Genomic DNA, 17427 nt, shown 5'->3' on the forward strand with positions numbered 1-17427 from the left:
GCGGGCAGGTTTCCGCGCACCGCGGTTTCCTCCGGCGTGAACGTGCCCACGGGGTAAATCCCCCCGGATTTCAGCAGCGCCTCGTTTCTTTCAACGTTTTCGCATTTATTTGAACGCCAGAAGCGATCGGAGCGGGCAGTTCGCACGCATTAAAAAACCAAATTAATAATAGAATAAATCACAGTTAAATATCACCTTGAAATTGTTAAAGCCTGGAAACCCACGCGTCCCCACGGCTTCACCCCGCTTTTAACAACCGAACCGAAACGAAGGACGCTCCGGCGGTGGCTCGGCCACGGCCACGGAGGGGCTGGGGCTGGTTTTCCGCGGGGACGTTTCTGCCCGTGCCGCCGCGGGGCTGACGGAGCAGGAGCCTCCCCGGGTTGTTATTTTCTTTTTCTACCGCTTTTTTTCCTTTTTTTTTTTTTTTCCTTTTCTTTTGCTCTGCGGGCACAGGGATACCCTGCGAGCCGTAAACGGCCGCTTTCGCGAGCAAATAAATATATCTCCAGCCAGTTGCCTTGCATTATTCCGAGGGAAATAGCTGGCATTCCTGCACCAGTTTATTTTGGAGCTGAAATTTCCCACCCTTCCCGCAGCGCTGGTCCCTGCGGAGCCGGGGCCGGAGGGGCTCCCCCGGGCGCCGGGACCCCACGGGCGGGCAGCGCTCGGCTGGGTCACGGGAGGGCTCCCGGGGCTGGGCAGGGCCTGATCCCGTCGGCAGCGGCCTGAGGGCGGCAAAGCTCGGTCCGCCCGGGGATGGAGCGAGAGGCGGGTGAGGCTCGCCGAGGCTTTTTTTTTTCCCCTCTCCGTTTTTGCCGCAAAGGCAAAGGGGCAAAAATTTCCCCGCACGCTCCGGAGGCAAAACTCGATAACGATGAAATTATTTCCTCGCTCCGGCGGCGGGTGGGGACCGGCCCCGCTGCCCGGCACCGGAGGAGAGTTAAATCGGCCACATTACCCGGGCTAGGCGGGCAGCGGGGACTAAGCGCTGCTTGCCCTCCTGCCGCCCCTTCCCGGGGTCGCGGCGACGGGGAAAAGCGGGGAAAGGGCTTTTGTCCCCGTCGCAAGGCCAGAGCCGCTCGGCCGGGGGGCTGCAGGGAGAAGGACCCTCTCCGCTGCTCCCGCCGGGGAATAGCAGAGGCCCTGCAAGCGGGGCAGCCCGGGGCGGCCCCGACGGGACGGTGAGGGGCCGGAGCGCTGCTCTCCGAAGCGGCCCGGCCGGGCAGAGCCGCCTCGAGCCCCGGGCACGGCCGGGCCGGGCAGGCTGCAAGCATCGCCCCAGCCTCGGCGGGGCCGCGGGCCGCTGGAGAAAGGGCAGGGCGGGCTGGGGGCAGGCTGGTGAGACCCCCCCCCTCCCCGTTAGCACGGGGTTTATGGCAAAGCAGAGCCGGAGCGCTGGCGCGGAGCAGAACACCGCCTGGCCGCGTCCCCCGCTACCCGAAACCCCCGCCGGGGAAGTTTTCGGTGTGTCACCCGGCATCTACCGGCGGCCCGGGCGGGCATCGCCTCCCGCCGGGGCGTCGGGGCGACCCCCAGAAACGCAGCCAGGCCCGCAAAGGAGGCGGCCACCCCCTCCCCTCCCCGGGGGGCGGGCGGCCACCTCCGACCTTGCGGGGGTCCGGGGCGGTGCGGGGCACCCCCGGGGGCCGCATCCTGCCCCCGCTCCGCCCGGCGCCCGCGGCCCCGCGCCGGGGGGGAGCCGGCGGGCGCGTCCCCCCCGCCGGGAGCGGAGCCGGCGGGGCTTGTCCCGTCCCCCCCCCCTGCCGGGAGGCGCCCAATCCTGGCCGGGACCGCGGCTACCCCGCCGGCCGTCACGTGGGCCGGGCCGCACCGGGGCCCGCCGTAAAGAGCCGCCGCCGCCCCCGCCGCCGCCACTTCCCCGCCGGGCGCAGCCAGGGACGCACCCACGGGAGACGGCGGCGGCGGGAGGGGAGGGACCGGACCGGGGGAGGGCAGCCCCTCTCTGCCAGGGGTCCTGGTTGTTTTGGATTTTCTCCTCCCTCCCCCGTAAACTTTATTCTATTTTTTTATTACTGTTATTTTTATTTCCCTGGGATTTCCCTGGATGGTCTGAGCGCAGCTTCATGCCCACCCGGCCATGCCCAGCTCCGCTCCCGGCCCGCTGCCATGTGAGTACCTGCGCGGGAGGAGCGGCCCGGGAGGGGGGCCGGGGCGCGATGCTCTTGCGGTGCTCCGCGGCTGGAGCCCTCCGTCCGCACGGGAGAGGCCTGCCTGAGGGTTTTTTCGCTTTTTGACACGGAAGCGGCAGCGCCGGTGGATGGGGGACACGGGGGATGCTCCCGGTGCGGGGCCGCTGCCCAGGGCCGCCGGGACCCCGCTCCCACCGGTCCGGGCCCCCGAGGGGCCGCGCCGCGGCCGGCCGCCTCCCCGCCGGCAAGGCCCCGAGGCGCGCTCCAGGCCCGGGGCTCGAAAAATAGACGGGAAGGGAAATACTTTCGGGGGAAAAGAAAAGGAAAAAAAAAACCAACAAAAAAAACCCTTGGTTTTTTTCGGCCCCGTGGAAGCGCCCGGGCGGGCGGCGGGGCGGGGGAAGGTGCCGGCGGGGCCGCTGCCCGGAGGTTGTTTCTCGCCGTGGCTCGGCCGCTGCTCTCGGCCCAGCGCCGCGGGTTTCCCCCGCGGGACGAGCTGACCAGAGTAAAGTTTAAAGGAAAAAAAAAAATAAAATTACAAATTACAGCCCCTGCTTGAGGCAGGGAAGAGGCGCTTTCGCCGCGGGAAAGGCCGGCGGGTGCTGCAGGGCCCCAGGCCGGCGTCTCCCGGGGTCGGCCGGGGTCTCAGCCCGCGGCTCTCGGCTCTCCCCCCCCAGGTTCCTCTGAGTGAGCCCCTCGGCAACGTCGGGGCGCAGCCGGCCGGGCCCTGAGCAGCCGCCGCCGCCGCCGCCGAGGACGGAACATGTATCAGGGCCTGGCCCTCGCCCCCAACCATGGCCAGTCGGCTTATTCCCACGACTCCAGCAACTTCCTCCACTCGTCGGCCGGCTCGCCCGTCTACGTGCCCACCACCCGGGTACCCTCCGTCCTCCAGACGTTGCCCTACCTGCAAGGCTGCGAGCCGCACCAGAGCCACCTCGCCAACCCCCCGGGCTGGGGGCAGAGCAGCGGCGAGGCCGCCGCTTTCAACGCCGGCAGCCCCCACCCGCCGTCGGGCTTCTCCTACTCCCACAGCCCGCCGGGCAGCAGCCCCCCGGGCCGCGACGGCGCCTACCAGGGGCCCCTGCTGCTGGGCGGCGGGGGCCGGGAGCAGTACGGCAACGCCTTGGTGCGCTCCGTTAACGGGTCCTACTCCAGCCCCTACCCCGCCTACGTGACCCCCGAGATACCGCCTTCCTGGACGGCCGGACACTTTGAGAGCAGCGTGCTGCACAGCCTGCAGACGAGGCAGGCGGCTTTACCCGGCCGCAGGTCCACCTTCGGTAGGTCGCCGTCGCCCCTCACCGTCGCCTCGGGGCGCCGAGTCGTTTCCCGGCTCTTGGCGCCGGCTCGGAGCCATCTCCATCCCCCCGGCGAGTCGGTGGCCCGGCCCCGGGGTGAGCTGCCCCGCTGCCGTCCCCGACGGGAAAGGAGGGGATGGTTGTATCCAGGGATGGAGAGGTGATGCGGGCACGGGGTGTGTGTGGCTGTCCCTGGGGGGGGGTGGGGGTGGGTGTGTGTGTGACACGAAGGGCAAAGACCACGTTTCAAAGGAGAGCAATTCCCCCGCAGGACAGAGGAGCAGAGGCCGTCCAACCCCTTCCCCCCCACCCCCCCCCGATATCTCCTTCCCACAATATCGACTTTGTGCCTGTGCTTCAATACTTACCCTTGTGTTTAAATCAGCGGGGCAGATTTATAGCTCCCTCCCTTTTAAGTAATTTATTGTGGTAAATTAGTTTATATTTGAACAGACTCTCGGTCTCCTAATTCACCTTCGCCCAAACAGGTCCGCAGCTGCATCGCTCTGCGGCCTTTGGAGAGAGGCTGAAACGCACTCAGGCGTTGAACAATAAACCCCGCTGCCTGCCATTCGTTCGCATCCACACCGGACAGTCCTTTTAAACCAAGTCCCGAGCAAATAAAGTCTTGGGCTTGATTTAAAAGGACTCTCCGTGCGCAGGGTTTATAACCCCGGGGTTTTTCACCATCCTCCTCCGGCGGTGGTTTGCAAAGTCCTTTAAAAGCCACTTCAAGATCTCAGCCGCGTTATCATCTTTACTGCGGTGAACCGAATTATCTTATCTTTACCCCAAGAACAAAGTTAAACCAGGGAAGCAGCCCCCCGCCTCCCCGCCGAGCTGCCTCCCCGGCTCGGCTTTTCCTCCCACGCCGGAGGGGCTCGGGAGCGGTTTCTTTCCAGGATTTTCTCTTTGTCTGGGAAAATCCGTTGCGTTGTGCGGGAAGGGATCGCCCCGGTCCTGCCGAGGGCGGTGATGGCGCAGAAATCTCTTCTGCGCTTTGAATTTGGTGGTTTGGGATCCGGAATAGTGGCCGCCGTCCTCTCTGCCGTTTATTTTTGCTCTTGAATAGTGTACACCGCTCTTAAGTAGCGTAAACTATTCTTTATTCATTTAATGAATTATTGCAACTTTTTTCTTTTTTTACTTTTTACATTTAATTTTTATTTTCCATTGTCCCCTTTTTAATTTTTGTTCTTTTCCCTTTTTCTTGCCGTTGGATCATTATTAATACGATCGAAGACAAAAAAAAAAAAAAAGAGCGTATTTTCTTCGAAAGAAAATAACATTCCAGGCGGAGGAATTTATTTCAAAAAGAGACAGAAAAGCGGCAGGAGGCAAAAGACCGACCCTCAATCGCGGAGTCCCTCGGGTTTGCTGCGGGCTGCCCGTTTGCCGCGGAGCCGCGCTCGGGGCAGAGACGGGCCGGGAACGGTGCTCGGAGCGGGCGGCTCCGCGACTTCTTCCCGGGGCTTTCGGGGCGACGGTGGGGGGGAGAAAAGCGAGGAAGAGCCTCGCTAGCAGGAGCTGGGGGCGGCGGGCGGGCGGCGATGCTCTCCCGGGGAGCCCCCGGCCCCCCGCGGCTGCCAGCCCGGCGGCGCGGGGCGAGCGGAGCCGCAGCCCGGCGTTGCTCTGCGGGCAGCCCCGAGCCCTTTCCCAGCCCGGCCGTCCCCACCGGCCAGCGACCAACGCAGCTTGATGGAAATGAGGAAAATCTCCCCATTTTGCCCCCCGATCATCTTTTATTTTTGCGGCCCGGACTGCACCCGGTGCAGGGGTAACGCCGCGCTCTCCCGCTGATGGGCTCCCTGCCCGTTCCCAGCCCACGGAGACCCCAGCCACGCTCAGCACTTTGGGATCTTTTGGGATGGGAATGGCGGATATTCTGTTCTTGAGCAAAATATTAAAAGATTCAGGTGTGGGGGGAAGAAAGGCTTTTGGTCCACACTTTGCAGAGTGGAGGTAAACTCCCGTTGGGCAGCGGTTGTCCCTCGCAGGGGAGTAGCGGGGCACAGAGGATTAGGGACCCTCTTCTGCAGGGACCCCGTGGGCAGCCCGGCCCCGGGTGGCCCTGTGCAGTGGGGACAGCTCCTGACCCGCACACCTTGGGTGTCTCTTCCAGAGTACCTGGAGGAGTTCCCCGGGGACGGCCGGGAGTGCGTGAACTGCGGGGCCATGTCCACGCCGCTCTGGAGGAAGGACGGCACCGGGCACTACCTGTGCAACGCCTGCGGGCTCTACCACAAAATGAACGGCATCAACCGGCCACTCAAGCCGCAGAAGAGGCTGGTAAGAGAGGGAAACCCCGTGGGGATCCCCTGCTCCACCCGGGGATGGCTGGAGGGCAGGACCCAGGGGGCTCTTGCAGTGTCTGCGCTGTCAGCATCTCTGTACTTGTGTTAGGGCCTGTTTGACCCTCCGTTCTCCCACGAATAAAACGCCATCAGCGCTGCCAGGAGCCCTCGGTTGCGGTGCAGAGCTGGCCTGGGTCAGGAGGAGCGGAGTGAAGCTGGGGGGGGATTGCCGCGCCGGCACGGCTGGTGGGCAGCGCAGAGATGGGGCAGCAGGGACCGGAGGGGTCCCGGGGCTGCACGGAGGGGCTGCGCTGCAGCTGAGCGGGGGCTGATCAGCCCTGCCTGCGGTCCGGGGCTCTGCGGGCTTCCTCAGGCTCCATTCCCACAGTGGGTGCGTTGCTTTTTATTCTATAATAATTATTATTATTTCCTAGTTCTCCATGCAGACACACATGGTCTATGCAGGATAGATGAACAGGAGACAGGGCTGATCCTGGGCTGGCCCAGGCAGGTTTGTGGCCACTCGCAATGGGAGCAGGACGAGGCCCAGTTGGCCCACTGCCTTCACCCGCCCGCCTAAAGGGGACATTTGGGGTTTGGTAGTTCCCGGTTTCTCTGCAGGTTAAAGCATTATTTCCCCCCTACAACGTGGTATTGGGCTTCCTCCAATTGGGATCCCATCGTGAGAGAGGAAAGGCGCCTCCTTTTTTTTTTGTGGAGTTGCTTTGGGATGTTTAAATTTGGTGGTAACAGTTTTGGTTTCAGAGCCTGTCATCAGAAGCCATCATTACAAACAGGATGTTTGTTGGAGCTGTGCTGGGGAACAGCTGGGAGCTCCTTTTGCTTTTGCTCGGGGTGTATTCCTGCAGTTATTTTTTTGCATTGCAAAACAAATTATTAACAATAACCCAACAGTGACAAGTTTCTGTGTAAGAAAACCATAAAAAAAAAAGTTGGGATTGAGCAAGATGTTTCATTCTGATTCTGATCCCAGAAATATGCCTCTGGATTTGCAAAATGAAATGAGCAGCGTCTCCGTGGAAAATCACGCTGTTTTGTTCACCACATCAAAATCAAGGCATTTCTGTGAAACATTTAGCATTATCCGAGAGGATTTGCCTGTCTCACCAAAACCTTCCTGGTCTCCTTTAATGTAATGACATTAAATCTGCACCCCGGCAGTGGGCTCTGGTCGCTGCTGTGCTGCAAATCTCAGAGTTCTGCTGCTGATTTCTTCAGAGCAAATACGATCCATGCATAGAGAGATAGGTGCCAACCAGTTTAAATCCAACTCTGCATTTCAAACTGGCATCAAAATGTGGCACTGGATGCATTTCCAGGGTTTTTTTGAACAGCTTTTCCCCAAAGGAATTGGAGAGGTCTCGCTGCTATTCAGTATTTTATTTCGGCGCGTGGGAAGGGAGACAGCCTTGTGTTGCCTGCACCCTGCCTGCGTGGTGCAGGCAGCGCTCGGGAACTCCGAGCTCCCTGCCTGCTCCTCTGTCATTGCTGGCAGAGCCCCATACGTAGCACCTGTGAGGCATTTTTTGGTAAACGTTTCAACAAAGTTTTCTGGTGGAGAATGCTTAAATTTGCAGAATTTAAGACCGTTTCCCAGGGATGAGCAAATCTTGCCGGGAATTATCAAAGCACTTCCAAACTTTTTTATTATTATTTTGGCAATCAGTACAATAATGATAAAACCCACATGAAAGAGCTGATTCTTATCCAGGGGAAACGTTTCAGCAAAGTTGAAATACATGAGTGGGGATTTTGTTTTATGGATTAGAAAAGGGGCTGCAATTTTGATTTTCCATCCTGACTTTGGAATGAAACATTTCAAAATCTTGGATTTTCCCAAGGGTTTGAAATGTCATGTTGCAACAAGTTCTGCCCCGTCAGAGGAAGGGGGATCCACCGATGATGGACAAGAGGGTGCCAGGCGTGTTCTGCAAATCCACCACCGAGGCAGCGACGTGCGCCCCAGTGGCTTGGGATGTTTCTTCCCCCAAATGATTTCCATGGCGGGGGATGTCTTCCCTGCTCATAACCTCACCCGCACGGGCTGGGTGGGAGCAGAGCAGTGAACGCGGTGACACACCGTTGCTCTAGGAACGATGAAATCGGCTGTTTCACAATCTGGTGAAATACAGACACGGGAAGGAAAAATGGTTGCTTTTGTCCTTTACGTTATGACCTTTGTTCTGTAAGTAGACGCCACGCTGGGAGTTATTCTGACTTCTGTTTTCACAAAGCAAAGTCCCACTGAAAGCCTTGGAGAACGCAACGTGGCCCAGATAACACTGCGGGAATGACGTCCTGCATCTCGGTAGCGCTCAGCCTGCTTGTGCGTGGGAGAGGGTGAGCAATAGTAGTGTAGTTTCCAGTTCATTTTTTTGTTTCTTTTTTTGTGATAAAGGCATCATCCTCTACGCAGCAGGGACAGCTGTTTTGCTACAGCCAGTGTCTGTATTCAAAGCACTGTGGCTTTCGGCAGAAAGGATTTACCTTAGAGGAGGATGGGAGCAGCACTTTATTTTAGGCAGTATCTTTTCTACCCAAAGTTTCTTGGCGCGTTTCACAAGATGATACCTTAGAGCTCGTCCTAAATGCCAAATCACTTTTACCATCCAGGAGCAGCCGCTGGAGCATCCTTGTGCATACGATTTCCCCACGTTAGGAGCAGAGCTGGACCGTGCGGTGCAGCAAGGGGGGGCAGATGCAGCAGCCATCCTGTGCTCAGCAGCTCCCACATGGTCCCGAGTTGAAGGACTAACCCGGAGTTGAGTTTTGCTGCCTCGGCTCAGGGGGTATTTTTTCAGCCTGTCCTATTTTACAGTTTGCAATGCATAGTGGGTTTGGTGACACTTTTGGGGAAGGTGGGGATGGGACTGATCACAGCCGTGGGACAACCTGATAGGACCCTAGAGCTGTGCAGCATGCCTTGGCTTTCTCCTGGCCATCAGTTCCTGCGGCTCCCTTGTCCTCCAAGGTGTGGGTTTGCCCAAAGCCACGATAGCAAAGGCAAATCTCAGACAATGCTGCTGCTTTTGGCTCTGAGCCTCGGATCTGCCCGCTTTCAGGAGCTGAGCTCAGGTATGTCAGCACGCTTTGCTGCAACCTCTTTCCTATCGACACCAGGTCCCCTCCGTCCTGCTGCCAAGGGGGACAGAGAAGCTCTGATTAAATCTGGGGGTTCACAGGCTTCTTTTTTTCCTGCGAAACCCTGTGATTTCATTTCCACCTTTGAAAAGGAGGTGAAGCAAAGTCTCTGATGGCTTTGGGCTCCCTCAGGAGGACCTGCCCTGCTGGCTCTGAATTTTTTGGGCTCTCCAAGCAGCACTCGCACACGGTCGATTCGATAGGCACCAACTCACCATTCCTTGAGCTTATCAGCAGCACTTGGCTGTCAAGCCCAGTCGGTGAAGAGTTTTTGTTTGAGTGTATGCTGCATTTGTATAAATAAACACTGGAGCACAATGTTGAAGTCAACAACTTCCTAGACAAGGTCAGAACGGTACAAAGGCAGCTGGGTGGAGGCAAGCAGAAATGCATTTTCTTTTAAGGGAACTGCTGGGAAACCAGCAATAACGTATTGTACCCATGTCCTTCAGTGAGCAACAGTAGCCTTGACTGTCTCTTTCTTGCTAAGCTGGCAGGTTGTGGTGCAGGGCCAGGTTCTTGTGGGGTTTCTGGGGTTTAAATTGTAATATTTGGCTGTGGAGGATGGTTTTTGCTCTCCCTGGCTCTGCGAGGAGGAGGCAGCCCACAGAGTGATGTGCAGGAGATGCAGAAGGCATGTGCCACTCCCCCAGCAGAACGCCTGCGAGCAGGTCGTGATGCAGGGCTGGCAGGGTGGGCAGAGCTCTGGCAGGGCTGGCATTGCCCTTTGGCCACTGGAGCCACGGGTCTCATTGCCACCTCATCTGCAAGCCACGGACAAAGCGTTGTATGAAATAGGGACAGCGTATCCCTCCCTCCCAGGCGCCTGCAGTGGCCCAGAAATCTCGGGGCTTTCCAAAGGGCTTTGCGTCAGCCTTCCTCCATCCGCAGGCGATGACAGATCTCACCAGCTCACACCGGGCACAGTTACCCCAGGGCTGAGTGCCTCCAAATTCCCCTCCGCACCCGCGGCAGGAGCTGGACCTCAGAGCCCCTTGCACCTACTGGGTGCTCAGCACCTCCCTGTGCTCCCATCGGGGCCGAGGTCCCTCCTGGTTGCAGGGATGAACGGCACAGCCCCGGCGGCTGAAAGGCTTTAAGAAAGCTCTGTCGCTGCTCCAGGATCTTGCTGTGACACCGTGTCCCATATTAGGGACAAGGATTGCCCTGCTCTGTGCCAGGCTTGTCAGCTCACACCTCAGTGTATTAGTATTTTTGCCTGGTTATTTCTTGAAAGGTAAATAATTTCCAAAGCAATACCATTATTTGCAAACAGTTGCCAAGATCTCTTTGCTGAGCAACGCGTGAATTAAAGCTTGGGCATGTCACTTGTGTCTCTTGAAACTCAAAGCTGATCTTTTTTTGACTGCTAACCTTGTGAAAACATTTCATTTTTATTCCTAGTCTTCCCACCTGATTCGTCATATTGCTCAGTCATGATATCAAGCAATAATGGAAGAATAAACAAACGGGGAGTTCTTTATTGCCTGCATCACCTATCATCTGCCTTTGAGAGGAATCAAAGTGATTTTTCTCAAGGCTGAAGAACGTATTCAAACACCTGAATGTGGAGAGCCTGTGATATTACTTATGTCACTGGTATCTTATCCTTAGTGAAGTCTTTTATTAAAATAGTTTCAATACCTGGTGTTAAGAGATTTTCAAATGAAATGCCTATTGAGCTGACAAGTCTGTATATAGAGACTTGTGAATTTTCCAGTGGCTTGGAGTACTGTTGTCAGAAATGAGTTTGCTGCTTCTGCCAGAATATTTTCCTTCTCCATTTGGAAGTATTAACGTTTCAGAGCCAACAATCACTGCACTCACAAAATATGTCATTAATTAATGTTTGCACGGTGCTTCTGCAGCCTGTAAGAGAACAGATTATCTGCGAGACATGCAAAGAATAATTTCCTTGGTCCCATCATGGGCCAGTTCAGTTTGGTTCTGCTCAGTTCAGCCAATTGATTCCAATTGTCTTCAACCAGAGATTAATTGGGATGTTGCTAACTTTAGTGGTAGTTCTGAGTGCAGAAAAACGGAACAGTTTACTTAAAGCATGAGGAGTTTTCTTTGTGTGCTTAAAGCCTGGCTGGCATTTTCCATCTCTTTCTCCATCTGAGTGGATCTCCTGGAGGAAAGTTCTCTGTGCTCTGAGTCCTGATCACTTCCAGCAGATTTGTTGGAAGTTCATGAAATGAGTTGCGAGGATATTTGCCAGGTTTATCAAGCTCAATAAAAAAAGCACTTGCAAATTAGACTGATCTCATTTGAATGTAATTTCTTTGATCTGAATTTGGCTATTGTGTGTGTTTCACATTTTCCAGGAAATTGGTGTAATTGGAGATTTTATTTTTATAGGAATTTTAAAGGAAACTTCCCAATTAATCATTCCTGTGTGTGCATTCATGTGTGTGTTTGCTTATTTTTAAGTCTTCATCTAGACGTGCTGGCCTATGTTGCACTAACTGCCACACAACCAATACCACCCTCTGGAGAAGAAACGCCGAAGGGGAGCCCGTCTGCAACGCCTGCGGGTTGTACATGAAGCTCCACGGGGTGAGGAGCGCGTCTGCACCGGGAGGGACCCTTTGGGCGCGGGGATCACCGTCCAGCAGGTCCAGGATATCAGGTCTGGAGGGACCAGCCTCTAGACTGGACCCAGAAGAGCCGTAACCCAGTCCCGTCTCCTTGAACAGTTAAAAGCTCAGTCTACTGAGGTTCTCCAGAATAAGGCTAAGGGGGTACTGGAACACTCTCAGGAGGTACCTGCATAGAGGAGAGATTTCTGGCACTGGGTGGCTCTTAATTAGGCCGTTTGCCAAGTTACTCCCCAAAAAGAAAGCTTACCGTGCTCCAGTAGCTGGAGACTGAAGCTCCCCAAACCCAGACTGGAGATAAGGAGAATATTTCTTCTCGATGTGGTAATTAAGAATGCGTGAAGGATGCTAAGGAGTCCACATGGAGGCTGGCTGATAATGTTTATCCACAGAGGATGGGAACTGTTGGTAACGTGTCCATCAGCCAAAGAGGAGACGTCATCCCACCATACAGGCCTCTTCAAATTTCTGCCATAAAGGTTAAAGTCTCTTTATCCCATGACCGTTCCCTCTGAGCCACGTAGGCTCTCAGTCTGTCAGTGTAATTTAATAGGGCTCTGTCATAAAGGTCACTAATAAATCAGGAAAAGGAAAATAGGAAATAAAGGAAAAAACAGAATTTGTGGGAAAGCCTTAGCTGTTAGCCTTATACATCTTCCAGCCAAGGCCTGTTGCAGAGAAAAATAGCACTTAGTGAAGGACAAGGACTTTAGGTGCTTTGCATGAGCTACAGCACGTAAATAGGAGAGCAACATGTGTGTGGGAAGGAGCTAAGTAAAATGCAATATTAATGATTCCAAACTTTATGAATGTCAAGGTACCACGACCTCTGGCCATGAAAAAGGAAAGCATCCAGACGAGGAAAAGGAAGCCTAAAAACATTACCAAAGGCAAAACCTCAACAGGTACAGTGCTGCTATGATCCATCATGGGGGCTTGGAGCACATTTCACCTCGACATGTCTTCTGCAAGAAATTATGATAATTAGAAAATAATACTGTGATTTTTTTTCCCCTGATGATTGCTTTAGATGTAGGGCCTGTATTTATGCCTAGCCCTCACGTGGAAGGAGGATGCTGGGTGGGAAATATCACTGCGGTCATATTCCCGTGAAGTTCCTCTGCGCTGTGGGCACCCGGCTCCAGCCCAGCAGTGCTCGTGTTCAAGCAGATCTGGGCTAAATTGAATAATGGGGAAAAAACAGGGCTGGGAATGATGTATTAAAGAGTCGAGGAGAAGGTATGATGACACATTCAACGTTAGCCCATCCGGCGTGTACCAGGACCAGCACTGCTTCTCCTCCTCCGTCAGCATCTTGACGGCCAAGTACAAAGCCTTACCTTGACAGAGGTGTGGTGGAGGAGGAGAACAGTAGAGTTGTGCCATGAGATGTGATGGTAGATGTTAAAATATAAATTTCCTTAAGAGCAGAATTGCACTTATGTTGCTTCACCGTCCTGTACCGATTTTCTTCCAGGGTCTACGACTTCGGCCACTAACTCCCCTTCTTCCATTACAAACTCAGACAGCACGGTCACTTTAAAGTCAGAGCCCAGCACGACCTCGCAGTATGCCGGACAAAGCATCGTGTCAGTCTCCCAGGTAAGGCACAGGGACCCGCAGCCATCTTCTGCTGGGGTAGATGCTCCACACGCCTCAGTAGTCGCTGATCTGGGAGGCCTTGATGAGGCGAAGCAATTATTTCATTGCTTTGGGGGCCACCAGCCTGATGGACTGCCTCAGACTGAGGAAGCAGGGAGCGTGAGCCGAGGTGTTGCGGACCAGGAAGGGCTCCAGCCTGTTGTCTCCCCATCGGCTCTTCCATCTTGCAGTGGGGAACTGGGAGGTCCAAGCCCTGCTGCCACGGAGGCGATTGGCGGTGAACCGGCTTTGGCGCAGAGCTGGGTTTAATTCCCATCTCCTGCCATGAAATTCTGGGAGTTGTAACCCTGTTGAGTTGGTGGGACCAGCCCAGGGCGGAAACCTCTGTAGCTCCCAGGAGAAGGCTCCCTGGACGTACGTTATCTGCGCTTTATAGCCCTGAGGTGCTCAGCGCTCACAGAGCTGTAATGCTGTCAGAGACCCCAGGTTGCAAGGCTGTCCCGCCCGGAGAATTTCTTTGGGACAGGTTGCTATTTTGTCTTGGCGGTGGAAAAAAAAGGCTCTAAATCAACCCGCACATCCAAATTTTGTGACCCAACGCTATCTTTATGCTGGGTGTAAGCCCTCTCCGAGCTGGACGTGTGTGCATGGAGGGGAAGCTCAGCTCCAGCGCCTGAGCGCCTGGCACTGTGCCAGCTGCGCCACATGGGAGAGGGGTTTTTTTTTTTTTGGCTGAAACAGATAAATCTGATTTGTGCTGCGCTCTTAAAAAATATACATGCACCTAGAGATCTCCAAACTGGACGTGTTTAGTCAATAAATACATGCAGACGGGCCCCAGGATGCCTCCTCCCGGCTTGTTCCTTGTGCTTGCTGGGGATGGAGCACGCTTCCTGCCCGGCTCCGGGCTGCTCCGAAGGGCAGCGGTAGCATCAGGGATAACCCACCGTGTCCATAATCCATCCAAGTCCTACCACCGCATTAGGAGAAGGGGGGGAGTGACCCATTGGCTAATAACAGGGTTTCTAATGACTTTCTGCTTCCCTCCCCGGCGCAGGTGCAGAGCCAGTCAGACGAGGCGCTGGCCGGCAGCCACAGCGAGTTCAAATTTGAGCCCGAGGACTACACCTTCTCCCCCACCACCATGGCCCCGCAGCCTGGGCTGAGCGTGCCGCTCCGGCAGGACTCCTGGTGTGCCCTGGCGCTCGCCTAGAAACCCCCAACCTCCGGCAAAAAGCCTCGGGACCAACGTTTTTGGCTGGCCCTGCAAACGGCCGACGGGCAGGAGGACGGGCTGCCCTAGTGCTTTGGGACTGCGGGGTGTCGAGCCGCGGCCGGAGTACAGGTTTCTCTTGGAGAATGCTTGGAAAATGCTGGCTGGACGGGGCTGGGATGGCCCCGCTGTGGCACCGGCTCCCCAGAAAGCTCATCCTCAGCCGGCGCGCCCCAGGGTTGCCTCCCCCAGGCCGGAGCCCCGAGGCCGCCTCTGTTTTCCCGGGGAAAGCCTTCCTCCTTTGAGATGAAACCAGCAAATAAATGCATCCCAGAATCTATGTTTATTCGCAGTGATTTCTCCCTCCTATGACTCCTCTGTGTGCAATTTATTCCACTTTCCAATAAGGACTGTAATAACATGGCACCAAATAACTTAATTTTATTAAAATGTAAACTGTGTGGCCTCCCTTATGTTTTATTGGCCACAACAGGAAGAAAAGAGAAGAAAAAAAGCAACAGTTATTTTAAACATTTACTGTTTTATATTAAAAACAATCATCTCTATAGAGTGTTAGCTTCTGAAGCGTTTAGCCTATCCACACTGAGCTGATGAGTCATACATGAAATAAACACACTGCTCTTCCCTTTCCAGCTCCAAAGAAAGATTTTTTTTATTATTATTTTAGGCAAACCACATGACAAAAATGGTCAAAACCTCCCAATAATAAAAGAATACTAAAATGCTGGTTTTCTTTCATATTTCCTGATTGTTTTTGATATTGCCTACTCTGAGCATTAGAAAATCAGAAGTTAGTCCTCCAAAAGTTAAGAGAAAGGTTTGAGGGACTGAAAAATAAAGGATGTGTTGGGGGTATATTTGTTTGCATCCAGTTTTGGGGATGTTTTGAATGGAAGCTTTCCAACTTTCAGCCATGCAGGGCAGAGATTCCTTTTTAATTTAACGAAAGCCAAGTAGAAAATAATTTCTTGGAGCTGAGCTGTAGCGAAAGATCATCAGTGATGCAAAACCCACATCACACTTCCAAAAGCTGGCAACAGTGCGTTTCTACAGCTTCTCGGAGCTGCCCCAGGAAGGCGGGCAACAGGGAGATGTGCTCTGCCAGGGGCATGCAAGGGGCCCCTGAAGCTCCAGTGGAGCCTGGGGGTGAGGAGAAGATCGTACCGAGGAGGGAAGACGGGTGGGAAATGAAGGGGGAGCAAGGTCATGAAGTTACTTCTATGGCCTGCTTTATTTGTTATTTCTAAATAAAATCCACAGCCTGGCTGGACAGCTATTTATGGCCAGGAAGCTGTCAAGTAATAGTTCCTTAATATAGAAGTTGACCTGTCCAGGGCTTCCTGGAGCAACTCTTCCTCTTGTCAGAAGAGATGGATCGCTTGATTTTTATTATAAACAACAGGCTAAAGATGATCAGGGAGAGTGAAATCTGACATCAAGTCACGACTCAGCTGAAATGGAGGATGGTGCTTTCCACCATGCAACCCTTGCTGTAAGAAAGGAGATGCTCCAGACACCGGGGAGCATCAGTCCCCTCCAGTGCTGCCGGAGCTCAGCGGCTGGTCCCTCAACGTAGCCCTGTGCGGGCATGGAGGGTTTCAAGCCACCCTTTTATCAAAGCCCATGGATGAAAACTGTCTTTGGAGGAGTTTTTCTTGTGCCTTCAGAGCTTTATTAGCAGCTTGCATCATGCCAGGCTCCAGTGCCGGGACAGGGGCTGTCACGGAGGAATATCCCTCCAGCGCTGGGCTCGGCACTGGCACAGCTTGTTTGGATGGCCGGGCTCTCACTGCGGATCCGCATCTCCACTGTTTGTTTTTCCACTCTCTGGCCTGCCAACATCTGCAGCAGAGCTGGGCACAGCCGTGCAGCGGATAAGCCAGCAGCACGGGGCTGGCGGGGTGACACCGTCCCCGAATCCACCCCAAACTCTTTCTCTGGGAGTCAGGAAAATGGGTAATGATGTGGCCCAGGCTCAGGCGACCTGCAGGCGCCCGGGGTGATGTGTCGGGACATGGGCAGGCAGGAGGGAGCAGGAGCCCTGGGCGTAGCATGAGTAATGCTCCCGGGCAGCTCCCCAAACCTCCAGCTTTGCAGGCAAAAAAAAAGGCAATGCAACACAAGTTGTGGCAAAATGATTTCTATGGACGATGGCAGGGTGTCCTTGCTTTTTCGTCTGCATGACCCCGAGGGGGAGAGTTATTTTAAAGGCAAACAAGAAGACCCAAACAGTGCCAAGATGTTGACACCAGTGGCTCCAGCGGTTTTATTTATTGCCTGTTGGTAACCATCGACCGGGTGTCGGGATGCTCCGGGGGCTGGTGGCTGACGAAACAAGGCAGAGGGACAAGAAGTGAAACAACCGGGACGTGTGTAATTTTTCCTTCCTGCTCGCTCCCTGCACTCACTGGACAGCATCATCCATAAAGCTGATTTTTCACTTCTCGGGGAGTATCTTCCAACCTTTCACTCCTGTCTCCAAGGCAGGAGCTGATCTCTCAGACTTCTGTCTCCTGGTCAGCCTTAATGGGACAGGCAGCACCATCTGCACAGCTCCGTGGGAGAGAAGAGGTTTCCTTTCCTCCCTGTCCTTGCACCCCCAGAGGAGCCAGCACCCCGGGAAGCTCACCCCAGGCAGGTCCCAGCCTTGCAGCAGCCACACCCAGGGGGACCCATGCACCTTCCAGCCATTACCTTCCCAACCTGCCGTTTTGAAGACCTTCCCTAGGGGCTCCACATTCCTTTGTACCCCTCATTACCTGGCAAAGAGGACTATTTGCCCCAGTTCGTGTGAACAAAAACCACAGGAACGTTTGGGTCTTCCCAGCTCATGCTGCATCCCCAGTCCGGTTCCTACAGCCTCCAGGCACCTGGTTGTGCAGCCCAGCTCAGCCCGCACGTTTGCAGGAGCGTGAATGGTTGGGGTGGCAGCAACGGAGAAGATTGGACTCAAAACCAAAGTCCGGGAGAACCAGACGCCCCAGCTGACCTGGAGGTTATGGGCTTCCCACACGGCACCTGCCGTCCCATCCCACCTGGCTCCAGCCAGCGGGCAGGAGCTGCCTTTGGGGGGACCTTGCC

General features: G+C 55.0%; 1 protein-coding gene across 1 annotated transcript; it reads left to right on the forward strand.

The window, feature by feature from the left end:
* The first annotated feature begins 1778 nt into the window (after window positions 1-1778).
* On the forward strand, window positions 1779-15041 carry GATA5 (GATA binding protein 5). Its single transcript, XM_072879383.1, has 7 exons — window positions 1779-2132; window positions 2831-3436; window positions 5577-5743; window positions 11344-11469; window positions 12328-12415; window positions 12988-13112; window positions 14170-15041. The coding sequence occupies exons 2-7, from the start codon at window positions 2917-2919 to the stop codon at window positions 14323-14325; spliced, it is 1182 nt and encodes a 393-aa protein (XP_072735484.1). The 5' UTR covers window positions 1779-2132; window positions 2831-2916; the 3' UTR covers window positions 14326-15041.
* The last annotated feature ends 2386 nt before the right edge of the window (window positions 15042-17427 follow it).

The sequence above is a fragment of the Ciconia boyciana genome, chromosome 14 (genome assembly GCF_034638445.1).
Source record: "Ciconia boyciana chromosome 14, ASM3463844v1, whole genome shotgun sequence".
NCBI lineage: Eukaryota > Metazoa > Chordata > Aves > Ciconiiformes > Ciconiidae > Ciconia > Ciconia boyciana.

What these genes read in the sequence shown, in the direction of transcription:
- GATA5 (XM_072879383.1), top strand. Translation starts at nt 2,917, where the DNA reads ATGTATCAGGGCCTGGCCCTCGCCCCCAACCATGGCCAGTCGGCTTAT. An exon ending in CGGCCGCAGGTCCACCTTCG is followed by an intron (nt 3,437 to 5,576) that starts GTAGGTCGCCGT and finishes TGTCTCTTCCAG; the next exon opens with AGTACCTGGAGGAGTTCCCC. An exon ending in TGTACATGAAGCTCCACGGG is followed by an intron (nt 11,470 to 12,327) that starts GTGAGGAGCGCG and finishes ATGAATGTCAAG; the next exon opens with GTACCACGACCTCTGGCCAT.